The following is a 14,311-nucleotide window of genomic DNA, read 5'->3' as shown; positions in this document are numbered from 1 at the left end:
GATTAATATTGTTCATGACACCAGGAAGAACTTCCCTGCTCCTTTTCCAAACCATCCATGGAATAGTTTATGCTCCCTTGGGAAGGTAGATGGGACTTAATGTAGCCCTCCCTCAGTAGCTACACTGAAATAGAAAACATTACTCTTAATATCGGACTTTCAAGTATATGGATTCCTTCATTTATCTGATAAATTCTATTTTATTTCACAAACTGGGTTCCAAGGTCAGGCATGAATTGTTGCTGATCAGTCAGAAGGGGATGAAAATTGAACTTGCTCTTTTTGTTCTCTGACCATTGCTTCGATTCAACAGGTACGAGGTGAACTCTGATAACACGATAATGATTCACTACGCAACGCCCAGTGACGCAGGCCGCTACACCTGCCTGGCAGAGAACTTGGTGGGTTCGATCGCTGCCTCTGTCTCCCTCATTGTACGAGGTTAGTTTCGAGTTTGAAGTATTTGGTTCAGGACAACAGGAACGTTCGGTTAAATGGAAAAATCCAAGAGTTGGGTTACCTGAAACCACATTCAACCAGAGATAGTGATGGAAAGGTGGCATAAATCATTTATAGGTTCAAAATACTAAAAAATAATGATCTAACTAATGAGGGTGAAAGTGGATGTTGGTGATATTTATTAAGATAGCAGTAGAGAGAGATTTGGTGCTTTGCGTTGCATTGGTGACAGTAATTTCTGGATCTTTGATCTTGATTTTTGATTTGATTTATTATTGCCACATCTATTAGTATACAATGAAAAGTATTGTTTCTTGTGCGTTATACAGGCACAGCATATCATACGTAGAGAAGGAAAGGAGAGGGTGCAGAATGTAGTGTTACGGCCATAGAAAAGCATAGAACACAAGTAAAAGATAGAATTAGAGGTGTATTTACAATTACAAACATATAACAAGACTGATTTGCACATTCTCCCCGTGCCTGCATGAGTTTTCTCTTGGTGCTCTGGTTTCCTCCCACAGTCCAAGGATGTGCAGGTTAGGTTGATTGGCCATGCTAAATTGACCCTAGTGTCAGGGGATTAACAAGATAAGTATGTGGGGTTACAGGGTGGAATTTTGGTTGGCGCAGATTTGATGGACCAAATGGCCTCCTTCTTTAGGGATTCTACGATATCTATTAACGGAAGCTTGCTTTCTGTTACACGATACGAATGGGGTATCCTACTCTAGAAAAATGATGATCCTTCTATCTCAGTAACGATGCACTGGAGATTATGTAGCATATCCATCACGTTCTCCTGTTTGCTTTGCAAGGTGCTAACTTAACCATGCTGTCTAATCATACTATTCAAGCTTAGGGAAGGGAGTCGAGGGTTATCGAGGGGCAAAGCAGGAAAGTAGAGCAGATACCACAGCCAAATTAGCCATGATCTTATTGAATTCCCAGGATAGAAATGCTTATTACTTGGGGAGACAGATTTAAGATAAAAAGAGGAAAGTTTAGAGGAGATATGAGAGGCAGGTTTTTCACAGGGTGGAGAGTGCCTGGGATGGAGGTGGTAGAAGCTGATACAGTAGCAATGTTTAAGAGGCATCTTGACAGACACGTGAATAGTCAGGGGATAGAGGGATATGGACTGCGTAGAGGCAAATGGCTTAGGAAGATACCATGTGTCAGCATAGGCTTGGTGGGCTGAATGATCTATTCCTGTGCTGTACTGTTGTTTTTTTTCTTTGAATGGTGGAGCAGGTTTGGATGGCTGAGTGGCACTCCTGCTTCTCTGGGCAGACGTGGGGAGGGAGTGTAAAATTGCAAGGAAAGAATTCCCTCCAGGATTTCAGCTGTCCCGACCCAGGCATAATTTCATAGTCGGGTGAGCAGGGCCTCAGGTGGGGAAACTGCCCTTTCACCTATTTAGTAGCCACTTAAGGACCTTATCCTGCCCAGCTTGATGGGAGCAAGTGAGTGAATAGGGTGGAAAACAGAGAAAAATGTTTTTCTCCATCTCGGGCAGGAGGGAAGGAGAGGGGATCCCTTCAACCTGAAGACCCCTTCAGATTTGGTGTTCCCTGCCTTTGGGACCTTGGAGCTCAGGCTCTTCCTCCCACCATGGTATAATCTATCCCCCATCCCACCCGCAATGCTGCAATCACCTCTCTCACGAGCAACCCCCCCCTCCGCCCCACCCCACCCTGCCCCAGGACTTCAACTACCCTTCCACCTCGGGACCATCGGAACTTACCTTGAGAATAGTCTCAAGACTTAGTTCCAGGCAGAGAACTGCAGTACCTCTTCTGACCACTGCAGCAGTGTTCCTGGACACTGGAGAGCTGACAACAAATTTGATTGGTTGATAGCTGTGCAAGGTTGGCATCTTGCCCACTGCCAATCAACACTTAAGTGTGCATTGAATGGCTTCCAAGAGCCAGTGGTAGCATGTTTTTACCCTATGTTCCTCAAATATAGAATTGATTTTATTGAGCTAAAACATTGCACAGATGCGAAGCAAACAAATAAAACCATAGAGGTTAACCAGCTTCTTCAAAGTAGTGTCATAGGATCTTTTACATCCACTTTAGAAAGCAGGCTAGGGCCTATTTAACATTCTGATTTGATTTATTATTGTCACATTTATTAGTGTACAGTGAAAAGTATTCTTTCTTGCACGCTATACAATACATCCTGTTCATAGAGAAGGAAAAGAGAGAGTGCAGACTGTAGTGTTACAGTCATAACTAAGGTGTAGAGAAAGATCAACTTAATGTGAGATAGGTCCAAACAAAAGTCTGGGAAGGGAAGAAGTTTCCTTGAGTCAGTTGGTATGTGACCCCAGACTCTTGTATCTGTTTCCCGGTGGAAGAGGGTGGAAGAGAGAATGTCTGGGGTGCATGGGATCCTTAATTGTGCTGGCTGCTTTGCCGAGGCAGCAGCAAGTATAGACACTCAGTGGATGGGAGGAGGCTGCTTTGCATGATGGATTGGGCTACGTTCACAACCTTTTGTAGTTTCTTATAGTCTTGGGCAGAGCAGGAGCCATTCCAACCTGTGATACAACCAGAAAGAATGCTTTCTATGGTGCAGCTGTAAAAGTTGATGAGAGTCGTAGCTGACATGCCAAATTTCCTTAGTCTTCTGAGAAAGTAGAGGTGTTGGTGAGCTTTCTTAACAATAGTGTCAGCATGGGAGGACCAGGGCAGGTTGGTTGGTGATCTGGACATCTAAAAACCTGAAGCTTTTGACCATTTCTACTTTGCCCCTGCTGATGTAGACAGGGGCATATTTTCGTTCATGCTTCCTGAAGTCGATGAGAATCTCCTTCATTTTGCTGACATTGAGGGAGAGATTACTGTCATTCCTGTACTCTGTCTCGTCATTGTTTGAGATCCGACCCACTGCAGTGGCGTCGTCAGCAAACTTGAAAATCGAGTTGGAGGGGAATTTGGCCACACAGAGTCCAATTTTACCATCAAGTTGCACCAATTTTCAGGCGTGAAAACTTGGTAAAGTTGGGTCTGAGGTGAGTAGCGTGATCTGCGACCGTCTCCACGCCTGTTCTCCCTTTACCCGGGGCCTGAAACAGCGTATTTGCGTGCATTTAAATTGACTTAATTGGCTGGATGCCCAATCTTACTGGCATTTCCCCCCTTTACCACCATATTTGCCCATCCAGATTTGGCATGAAACAGACATGGTCTGATTTGGGCGCTCCAGCTTCTGAGGAGTAAGTTCAGAGCTTCCAACGGCTCTCTAATGCAGATCAGTGGTGGGGGAGACGGGTGGGGAGGGGAAGGCAGTGGCTCTGATAGCTGTCTGGTGATGGGGGAGGGAGACAGCTCAGACGACACTCTGGTGGGGAAGAGGGAGGCGAATCAGATGGTTCTCTGGTGAGGGATCCGCTGCCACTCTGTATTTAATCGGTGGGGGGATGGGTGGGGGAAGGGGGTCTGCTGCTATGCTGCATGCAACCGGTGGGGGGGGGAGATGGCAGGCAGGCGGCAATGACTGGACTGGGTAATGGGGGGATAAGGGGGTCAGTAATGTTGTGAGGGTGGGGCAATGTCTGTGGGGTTCGGGGGGAGGCATTATCCAGTCCGGAAGTGATGTGGCAGGGGAATGATTTCTATTTTTTTTAAACTGCGCATGTGCAGTTAGAGGCTTCAGTCAGAAGTGCAGAGTTTCAGATGTGATAACCCTACCCACAGGCTTCTGCAGCGAGATTCCGAATCACTGCTTTTATTTTTCAGGCAGTGTGTATATGGGGGCGCCTGAGAACAGGGCTAAAAGTCAGATCTGAAACACTCTCAGATTCAGCACTTAGAATCAAAATGGTAAAATCGGACCTACAATCATTGGTGTATAAGGAGTGTAGTCGGGGGCTGAGAGCACAGCCTTGTGGGGCACCGGTGTTGAGGATGATCGTGGAGGAGGTGTTGTTGCCTATCCTTACTGATTGTGGGGTTAGGAAGTTCAGGGTCCAATCGCAGAGGGAAGAGTTTGGAGATGAGTTTCAGAGGAATAACAGTGTTGGAGGTTGAGCTGTAGTCAATAAACAGGAGTCTGACACAGGTGTCTTTGTTGTCTAGCTGTTCCAGGGTTGAGTGCAGGGCCAGCAAGATGGCGTCTGTTGTGGACCTGCTGCAGCATCTCAGCAGCTTTTGGAAATCTGAAATAAAAAGAGAGAGTGCTGGAAAAACTCTGTAGGTCCAGCATCATCTGCAGAGAGAGAAAAACCAAGTGAACGTTTAAAAAATTAATTTATGGGATATGGATGCCGCTGGCTACATCAGCATTTAATACCCATCTATAGTTGCTAATGGTACTGTGGCATAATGAGACAGCCTTGATGGAACAATTAGTATTTTCTTGTCTTCCATTTTGACTGTTTAAAATGGATGACCCCTCATCCAATGGGTAGTAAAGGAATGTGAAACAGAGATAACTATATTTGGTCTGCATTTCGTGTAACATGTGCTATAGATAGAGGGGAGCCTGTAGATGCACTGTCCTTGAATTTCCAGAAATCATTTGATAAAGTGCCATATCAAAGGCTCCTCAGAGGCTGGTGCTCCTTCAGTGGATTCCCTTTATTTACAAACTTATCTCCGCTCTTAAGAGTGCTTCAGGTACAGTCAGAATTTGGAGTGCCCGTAAACCTGACATTCCTCATTTCATACACAGGTGAGAATCACCGATTAGGCAGGTAATTATTACCTCAATCAGGGAGCTCGTACTCCAAGTGGCCAACCTCATGGTTCTGGTTGAGGTCATTACAAAAAGTTATTGCAAAAAATAAATGCTTTTTGTGTAGGGGGTAACATATTCGCCTGGATTGAAGATTGGCTGGTTGGCAGAAAACAGAGTATGCATAAATGGGTCTTTGTCTGATTAGCAGGATGCACTGATCTGCATGGGGAGCGAAGGCATAGCAGCTAAAATTTCACAAAAATAATTAGAAAGTATGTCATAAAGACGACATATGGGATGGAATTCTCCCGTCCCGTCTGTTATGGGAATTGTAGTGGGCGGGACATGGACCACACAAGGATCTATTGACCTTGGATGGCATTTTCTGGGCTTAAGTGATCGTGGCCATAAAATCCAACCTGTGGAGTTTGTAGATGGATATAGATGGGTTGAGGGAGTGGGCAAAAATCAGGCAGATGGAGTATAATGTGGGAGAATGTGAAATTGTTAAGTTTGGCAGGAAGAATAAAAAAGGAGAGTATTACTTAAGTGGAAATAATTGGGCAGTGTAGAGGTGTGGAGGGACTTATGTGCCCTTGTGCATGAATCACAATGCAGGTACAGCATGTAAACAAGAAGGCTAATGGAATGCTGTCCATTATTACAAGAAGAATTGAACATAAAAGTAAAGATATTACACATTCAGAGTCGTGAGCACTGTGTACAGTTTGGTCTCCTTGTTTAAAGAAGGATATAAATGTTCAGACAGTTCACGGGAAGTTTACTAGACTGATACCTGGAATGAGCTGGTTGTCTTATAAGAATATGTTTGAAAGATGGGTTGTTTCTGTTGGAGTTTAGGAGAGCAAGGGGTAACTGATTGAAGAATCTAAGGTCAGGAATGGTTCTGACAAGGTGAACATGAAGAGAATGTTTCTCCTGGTGGGTGAGTCCAGAACTGTTTTAAAATTATGTGCTGTCCTATAAGGACAGACAGAGGAGATCTTTATCTCTGAGAGAGTAAACATCCTTTTCACATCCACATGGTCAATACTATTCAGGATCTTATATACTTCCCCCATGTCACCCCTCACTCTTCAACATTCTTTCCTGGAGGATTGTGTGACTGAATATTTTTAAGGCATGGGTAGATAGATTCTTAGTGAGCAAGGGATTCAAAAGGTTATCTGGGGTAGATGGGAATGGAGAACTCGACGCAAACAGATGAGCCATGATCTTATTAAAAGGTGGGGCAGGTTCAAGGGGCCAAATGGCCACCTTCAATTCCTATTATGGTCATACGTTTGTATATAAAATACAGATGGAGAATTGTGTCTGCAATGGATGCCACTGTTTTACTTGATTTATTTTTATTACCATCAGATGCTCTTTACACTGGCCAAGGAGACGGGCAGGACACTCACCAGGAACTGTTGGATGTCAGGGTTTACCTCGATAACGTTACTGTCCTTCCATCATCGTCACACGTTTACCTCCACTGGAAGGTAGTTCTTTGCACTTTTTCCATAACTTTCAAGCAATTACTAATTTACTGTAGACATGATTGCCACCATGTACTTGCTTTGTATAATGCTCTGCTGATTTCTTGAAATGAATCCTTAATTATTTGGAAATTGTTGAACATTTTTTTTCTAAATGAGAAGATTATATCTATAGTTCATCAACTCCCTCAAGACGTTAGATAAATGAGAATGATTCAATGACAGCGTAAGATAAACGTGGTGAGTGTTTGGGGGAATTGATAAAAGAGAGATTATTCTATTTTTAATTATAAGGCAAGTCATTATGACAGCGTATCTGACCTTAACCCTATATTTAGTTCATACTGTAGTTAATTTAGGAGCGTATTTAATCAAACTTGATGTTCAACATTGACATTATTAATTATATATCCAGCATGGAATCTCACATTGTGCTTGGGATTGCAAAGAATGATAGAATCTCTACAGTGCAGAAGGAGGCCACTCAGCCCATTGATCCTGGACTGACAACAATCCCACCAAAGCCCTATCCCTGGAATGCCAGTGATTTACTTGACACTAAGGGACAAATTAGCATGGTTAACCAACCTAATCTTCAGAGTGTAGGAGGAAACTGGAGCACCTGGAGGAAACCCACACAGACACAGGGAAAATGTGCAAACTTCACACACACACCCGAGGCAGGAATCAAACCCAGGTCCCTGGTGCTTCGAGACAGCAGTGCTAACTACAGTGTCACCGTGTTTCTGTGCCTGGAGACGGGTTCACAAATTCTTAATATTCGAAGTCAAGAAACTGCCATCTGCACCAGGAGCCCATTTGTAATAGTCACCCCTCAATGCCAACAGGCAAGAAACTGATGCCCAATAACAGCAGCCACTGCCCTGAGAATAAGTTGCATGATCTTTTGAAAGTTCCTGTGTTCTGCTGACAGTCACTCAGAACAGCCACATCCCTCTCAAGCAGCTTCAAATACTTTTTTTTGTGGGTGGCATGGTGGCACAGTGGTTAGCACTACTGCCTCATAGCGCCAGGGACCTGAGTTCAATTTTGGCATTGGGTCTGTGTAAAGTTTGCACATTTTCCCTGTGTCTACGTGGGTTTCCTCCAAGTGCTCTGGTTTCCTCCCACAATCCAAAGATGTGCGGGTCAGGTTGATTGGCCATGCTAAATTGCCCCTTAGCGTCCTGGGATGCATAGGTTAAAGGGACAAGTGGGTGAAATACGTGGAGCTATGGGAATAGGGACTGGGTGGGATTGTGGTCAGTGCAGACTCGATGGGCCAAATGACCTCCTCCTGCACGGTAGGATTTTATGATTCTATAATACTGAGGCTTGAATTTGCTTAGACTGACCACGGTGTAACATTCAATTCCATTAGACTATCTCGACTCTAACATCAGAAGACATTCATACATGAAAGGAGTGGCAGGATTAGTTCTTGGAAATTGTAGGATATTGAGGAGAACTATAGCAGGCTTTACCATGCTGCCTTTAGCAAGGTCAACTCAGTTTTGCTAATCCCAGTCATTCCATTGAATTTTCCCATTTGAAATAATAAGCCAGTGGTCAAAGTGGAGCTCACTCATCCACACACAACTCATTCAGTTTCCTCTCCCCCTCGGCCTCTGCAGGTTACTCCGCCGACTCCATACATTGAGGGATATCACGTCTTCTTTCGTTCCTTGCTGCCCCCGAGTGCAGTGTGGAGGAAGCAGCAGGTTACACACCCCCTCGAGCGGAACACAGTGCTGACCACGCTGAGAAGGGGCTACAAGTATGAGTTCAAAGTTCAGGCGTACAGTGGAGAGTTCTACAGTCCGGACAGCAACACAAAGCATGGAAGGGTTCCCGAGGAAGGTGAGAGATGGAGACAGTAGATTGCGCCCTGGAAGGGTTTCACCTGTTGGAAAGGGAGGGATCGACTAGGCCGGGTCAGGGCTAGAACAGTGGTACTTGTGATATAGGCCAAGATGATTTTGTGTTGTCCTTTATAGATTCTGCTGCTTTAAGGTTGCTCGATTGGTGCCAATCTTGGCTCTGAGTCAGAAGGTGATGTATTCAAATCCCGTCTCCCGATACTTTAGACTAACTCTTCAAAGCAGCAGTGTGGGAGTACTGCACTGTCAGAGGCGCCTTTTTCAGACGAGAAGTTGAACTGTTGCCGTGTTACCCATCTTGGGTCGACTTCAAGAGAAAAAGTCTTGGAGTTAGCTTTTCACGAGCATTGGACATCTCAAAGCATTTTATGGCCCATGAAGCACTTTTTGGGCTCCATTGTAATGTAATTTGCATTCCCCAAACCCCACCATCAGCAATGTGATTGTAACGGACGTTCTGTGGGTTTTGTGTTTGTGATAGGGATAGATATTGACCGAGACACTGGACGAACCCATCTGCTTTTCTCCCAGACAGCACCATGGGGCCTGGTACATTCATCCAAGTTCACCACCATCTTCTTGAGGGCAAATAGGGATGGGTAGAATAAATGCTGCCCTTACCGGCGATGCCCACGTCCCGCGACAGGATTTTTAAAAGGCGGACCACTGGGGCTTTGGTTTAATGCCTCAGCGGAAAGACAGCACCTCTTGCAATGCAGCACTCCCTCGGCGCTGCACAAGAGTGTTTGCCTAGTTTTAAGCCTAAGACCTAGAGTGGGACCAAACCCAAGGCTGGAATTTTCCGGCATTCCCCGCCCTGCCGACGCTGCAAGCGGGGACGGAGAATTTGGCGCTCAGCCAAATCTCCAATCACTGCAGCGGGACCAGAAGATCCTCCTGACACAAAATGACCGGAACATTCCGGTCCATACCTGTGGGTCAACTGCGTTATCAACCTGGCCACTTACTTTTAAAAGAACCCTTTGCAGTATGCAAAGTAAAATGTAATAATTCTCCCTCAACTGACTGCACAAGAACAGATGATCTGATCATCGTCACATCACACTTGAATTTTCTCTTTGTGAATTGCTGTAAATTCTTTCTCTCCGTCTGTCTGGTTTTCCCTCCATTTTTATGGGACGTCACTAGGATTATCATTCACCGCAGCTCATGTTACCACCCTCTCAATCTCATGAGAGAAAATGAAAGAGTTCTGTTCGAGAGGGGGGTGTTGTATAAATATCTAGAGAATAAATGAAGGGGCGGCACAGTGGTTCGCACTGCTGCCTCACAGCGCCAGGGATCTGGGTTCGATTCTCGGCTTGGGTCACTGTCTGTGTGGAGTTTGTACATTTTCCCCCTGTCTGCGTGGGTTTCTTCCTACAGTCCAAAGATGTGAGCGTTAGGTGGATTGGCCATGCTAAATTGCCACCTAGTGTCAGGGAGACTAGCTAGGAGAAATGCGTGGGGTGAGGACCTGTGGTAAGTGCAGCCTCGATGGGCCGAATGGCCTCCTTCTGCAGTGTTGGATTCAATGATGAAGATCGAAGGTATAGGATTTATAACTTAAGTAGGTAAAGACTGGGAAATCTGCAGTGAGTAACTTACCTCCTGCCTCCCACCATTCACAAGTCAGGAATGTGATAGAATACTCCCTACTTGCCTGGATAGGTGCAGCTCCAACAACGTTCGAGTAGCTCGACACTGTGCAGAATAAAACAGCTCACTGGATTTGTAACCCATCCACCATTTTCAACATTCACTTCCTCCATCACTGATGCACAGTAGCAGCATGTACAAGATGCAACTCTGCGAGCTTCTTTCGACAGCACCTTCCAAATCTATGACCGCTACACAGAGGACAAGGCAGCATATTCATGGGAACGCTTACCAACTCCAAGTTACCCTCCAAGCCACACACCATCTCGACTTAAAACTAGATCACCGTTCCTTCACTGTTGCTGGGTCAAAATCCTGGGAACTCCCTTCCAAACAGCACTAACACCGCATTAGTTCAAGAAGGGCGGCTCAGTAGCACATTCTCGAGGGTCATTAGGGATGAGCAGCAAATGCTGATCTTGCCTCTGAAAGAATTTTTTAATGTCGGTTTGAGATGGTTTGTCACCTTTTTCTCTGGGTGGGTTGTTGGCACTTGCTCAGTAACTGGTATTAGGAGCTCAGCGTGTGGTGAACTGTGGGCACTGGCACCCACTCAACATTGGGGTCTGGAATCTTCCTAGGAGAGAGCCAGGTGCATTGCATTTTTAGAAATAATTTTCTGGCGTGGTGGGCATTTCTTGACCAGCTGTGTCCTCGGGAAGATTCTTCAACACTCCAGCTTATGTTTAGAAGTCCTGGACTGGAATGTTATCAAATGGACTTCCTTTCCTTAAAGGTTATGAGATTTTGTGGACATGAAGGTTGTGAGAATTTTCATGCAGAATAGCTTTGATGTGAGTGCTTGGTGTCTGCTCTTAATCTGCCCTCTTTTATGCCTTCTTGTTTAGTGCCGAACGCAGCCCCTCACAGTGTGATGGTTGCAAGGAGAGAAAGTAGGAATGACAGCATTGTAATCAGCTGGGAACCCCCTCCTCCCGAGTCCCACAATGGCATCATTAAAGGTTACAAGGTACGACTACTAACAGATAAGAATGAAATGTGTGTAGTGAATGGTCATGGAAACCTGGGAATGCAACTCCAATAAGGTACGGTACCACAATGGCTACATAACTGGGCCAGTAATCCAAAAACCTTGAGTATTGATCTGGAGACATGACTGTGCCAACAAGGACAACCATTCAGCCCTTCCCTTTTTGGGAATGGTTTAAATCCACCTCTTCCATTGGTTATAGGATGCAAATCATCTCTGGTCACTCCACTTCTGTCACCCCTGCTTTATGGGTTAGAAACTGAGACGTGTCCCTACCAGTTACGTCCTCAGATCCCAGACGTTTACGTTCTATTAAACACAACTTGTACCTTTCCTTTTCATAACGAACAGTCATATAAAAAGTCACATTGTCTTGTCAACATATGTTACCCAAATCTAGTAAAATAAAGAGGTAAGATCATTTCCTATTTTAATAGAAGAGAATAAAGGATTTCTCTGGAATAAATCAATTAAAACAATGCACGTTTTTCTTTAAGCATAAGATTCCTAAGTTCAATATTGTTAACTATTCTTTCAAAGCAAAAACAGCCTTGAATTCAGACTTTGGGGCACCATTGGAGTTATAAATTTATTGAGTATAATTTCTCCCAAACAACTGCCTTCCTGTTCAAAAATGCTGAAATATCTCAGCAGGTCTGACAGCATCAATGGAGAGAGAATAGAGCCAACGTTTTGAGTCTGGATGACTCTGGGGCAGCACGGTGGCACACTGGTTGGCACTGCTGCCTCACAGCACCCGGTTTGATTCCTAGCTTGGGTCACTGTTTGCATGGAGTTTGCACATTCTCCCTGTGTCTGCGTGGGTTTCCTCCCACAGTCCACAGCTGCACTGGTTAGGTGGATTGGCCATGTTAAATTGCCTCTTAATGTTAGGAAGAACTAATTAGTGTAAATGCGTGGGGTTATGGGTATAGGGCCCTGGGTGGGATTGTGGTTGGTGCAGACCCGATGGGCCGAATGGCCTCCCTTTGCACTGTAGGATTCTATGAAATATTAACTCTGTTCCTGTCTCCAAATATGCTGCCAGGACCTGCTGAGATTTTCCAGGGTTTTTTTTTCAGATTCCAGCACTCTCAACATTTTGATTTTATTATCAGGAGCAAAATGATATGTAGAGTCAACATATGGTCATGAGAGTAGCAGATTGGCCCCTCTAGCCTATCGCACGCAATGCGCATCACATCCAAAATCCACCCCACCTCACCAGTAACATATGAAGTATAAGTTGTTTGTGAAAGATTCCCATATGGTCCCAAGTGCTGGAATGTTATCATCTTTGAACTTGAGCACGCCGCAATGCTGAACATTTGCCACCTCATTTAAACTCTGTTCAGTATCTGTGGCAATGCTGTCAGAGCTGTAGGAACAGCATGGTTGATGTCTTGTTGCGAACCTCATTGAATGTTGGCAGCTATCCTTGGAAGCCAACATTCCAGGAAACCAAAATGAGAACAATAACATAATTATGTGGGCCAATAATATAACTGAGGGCTAAGGCCTTTCAAAACTACCCTGAGACTGAAAAACAGAATGAAGAAGATGCAGTAATGTGATTAATGAGAAATGAGTGAAATCCAGTCAGTGCAGGAAGAAAGGGAGATGTGTTAATTAATCCAATGTCCCAAGATCCTGTGAATAAATGAAGTGGAATAAAACCTATTGCCATGAATCTTGATTTCAGCACAGGGGTGGAATAGTGATTGACAGTGAACAGAACTGTCTTCCATAGCAAGCGTCTGCCAATCCCAAACTGGTTCCATGCCAGGTAGTTGTGGTAATATGCCATCATGCCTAATATGCAGATCTTTCAATGATTTAATTTTTGATAAACTTTTCCAGAACTCATTGGGGTTTGGGGTCGGGGAGTGAGGGAGATTGATACAGTACATATTTTAATTTGTACATTGTGGGGGGAGGGGGTGCACGATCTGACCATCGTACCCCGCTGGCTGTTTGTTGGGGCTGCCAGTAAGATTCGGTGGGAGCCGAGAAATCAGGAGTGCGCCCGATTTCTTGCCTCTCGCAATCTTACCAGTACCGGATATCCGGCAAGGTCAGCCTCGCGCCCATTTCTGGTGTTATTTAAACTAAGTTAACATTTAATTTCCAAGTGATTAGTGAGTTGGGATATTATTGTCTCTCAGAACAGAGGGACATGCGCATGTGCAATGGTGCCCTCTGCTGCTCTCAGACAGCAATTGGGTGATTTAATCCCTACCCCCCTCCCTATAGGTGAGAAACAGTTTTTGATGTTTTTTTTCATGCACTAGATCGCAGATTTTGATTCACCCAAGAATTGGATCAGAAATTCTCCCATTTTCAAGCTGGTTCTGGACTTAGCATTTTTTTTATAAGATCACGCCCAAGAGGTTTGTTATGAATGTTGGGCATAGCCCCTTTAAGGGGCTGGGTCATGTGACTCTGGATATCTTTGTATCTGCTGGGGATCTCCCTGGGAGACAGTAGGAGTTGGAGAGTGGAACGAGTGAGATGTGCCCGTGGAGTTAGTTCTTGGGATATACCTCAGCAGCTGAATACACAATGATGTTAAGAACTGAATATTGGTATTTGAGTTAATAGAAAATACTGGAATCACAGTCTGGTTCAATAGTTAAAGTTTATTTATTAGTGTCACAAGTAGGCTTACATTAACACTGCAATGAAGTTACTGTGAAAATCCCCTAGTCACTACTCTCTAATTTGGCACCTGTTTGGGCCAATGCACCTAACCAGCGCGTCTTTCAGACTGTGGGAAGAAACCGGAGCACCCAAAGGAAACCCATACAGACACTGGGAGAATGTGCAAACTCTGCACAGACAGTGATCCGGGAATCAAACCTGGGTCCCTGGCGCTGTGAGGCAGCAGTGCTAACCACTGTGCCACTTGTCAGCAGTGAAAAAGATGGGGGCCCAGCATTGGTTCGAGCATTACTGTACAGTCATCAGGAACCCTGTCTGATTTTCGAGGTGTACCAAGTCCAATTGTAGCTCCACTTTCCTACCCAGCACAGACTGGGACTTTCCGATCGTCTGACAGTTTCCACCGCTGAATTTCACAAGGGCAGTTAGGGATGGGCAATAAATGCTGGCCCAGCTGGTGACCCCTACAC

General features: G+C 44.9%; 1 protein-coding gene across 1 annotated transcript in view; it reads left to right on the top strand.

Annotated features, from left to right (window-relative positions):
* robo4 (roundabout, axon guidance receptor, homolog 4 (Drosophila)) overlaps positions 1-14,311 on the top strand; it is a gene marked incomplete at its 3' end in the record, with an annotated part of 78,054 nt that overhangs the window by 44,377 nt on the left and 19,366 nt on the right. The window contains exons 6-9 of the mRNA XM_080182263.1: positions 314-441; positions 6,532-6,653; positions 8,285-8,510; positions 11,038-11,159. Of these exons, the coding sequence (XP_080038389.1) occupies positions 314-441; positions 6,532-6,653; positions 8,285-8,510; positions 11,038-11,159 (598 nt within the window). The remainder of the gene's footprint in view (positions 1-313; positions 442-6,531; positions 6,654-8,284; positions 8,511-11,037; positions 11,160-14,311) is intronic.

This window comes from Carcharhinus amblyrhynchos, unplaced genomic scaffold, assembly GCF_965287045.1.
Source record: "Carcharhinus amblyrhynchos unplaced genomic scaffold, sCarAmb.v2.hapA scaffold_49, whole genome shotgun sequence".
Taxonomy (NCBI): domain Eukaryota; kingdom Metazoa; phylum Chordata; class Chondrichthyes; order Carcharhiniformes; family Carcharhinidae; genus Carcharhinus; species Carcharhinus amblyrhynchos.
Note: the sequence above shows the minus strand (reverse complement) of the source record. Positions and strands in the feature narration are given on the sequence as shown.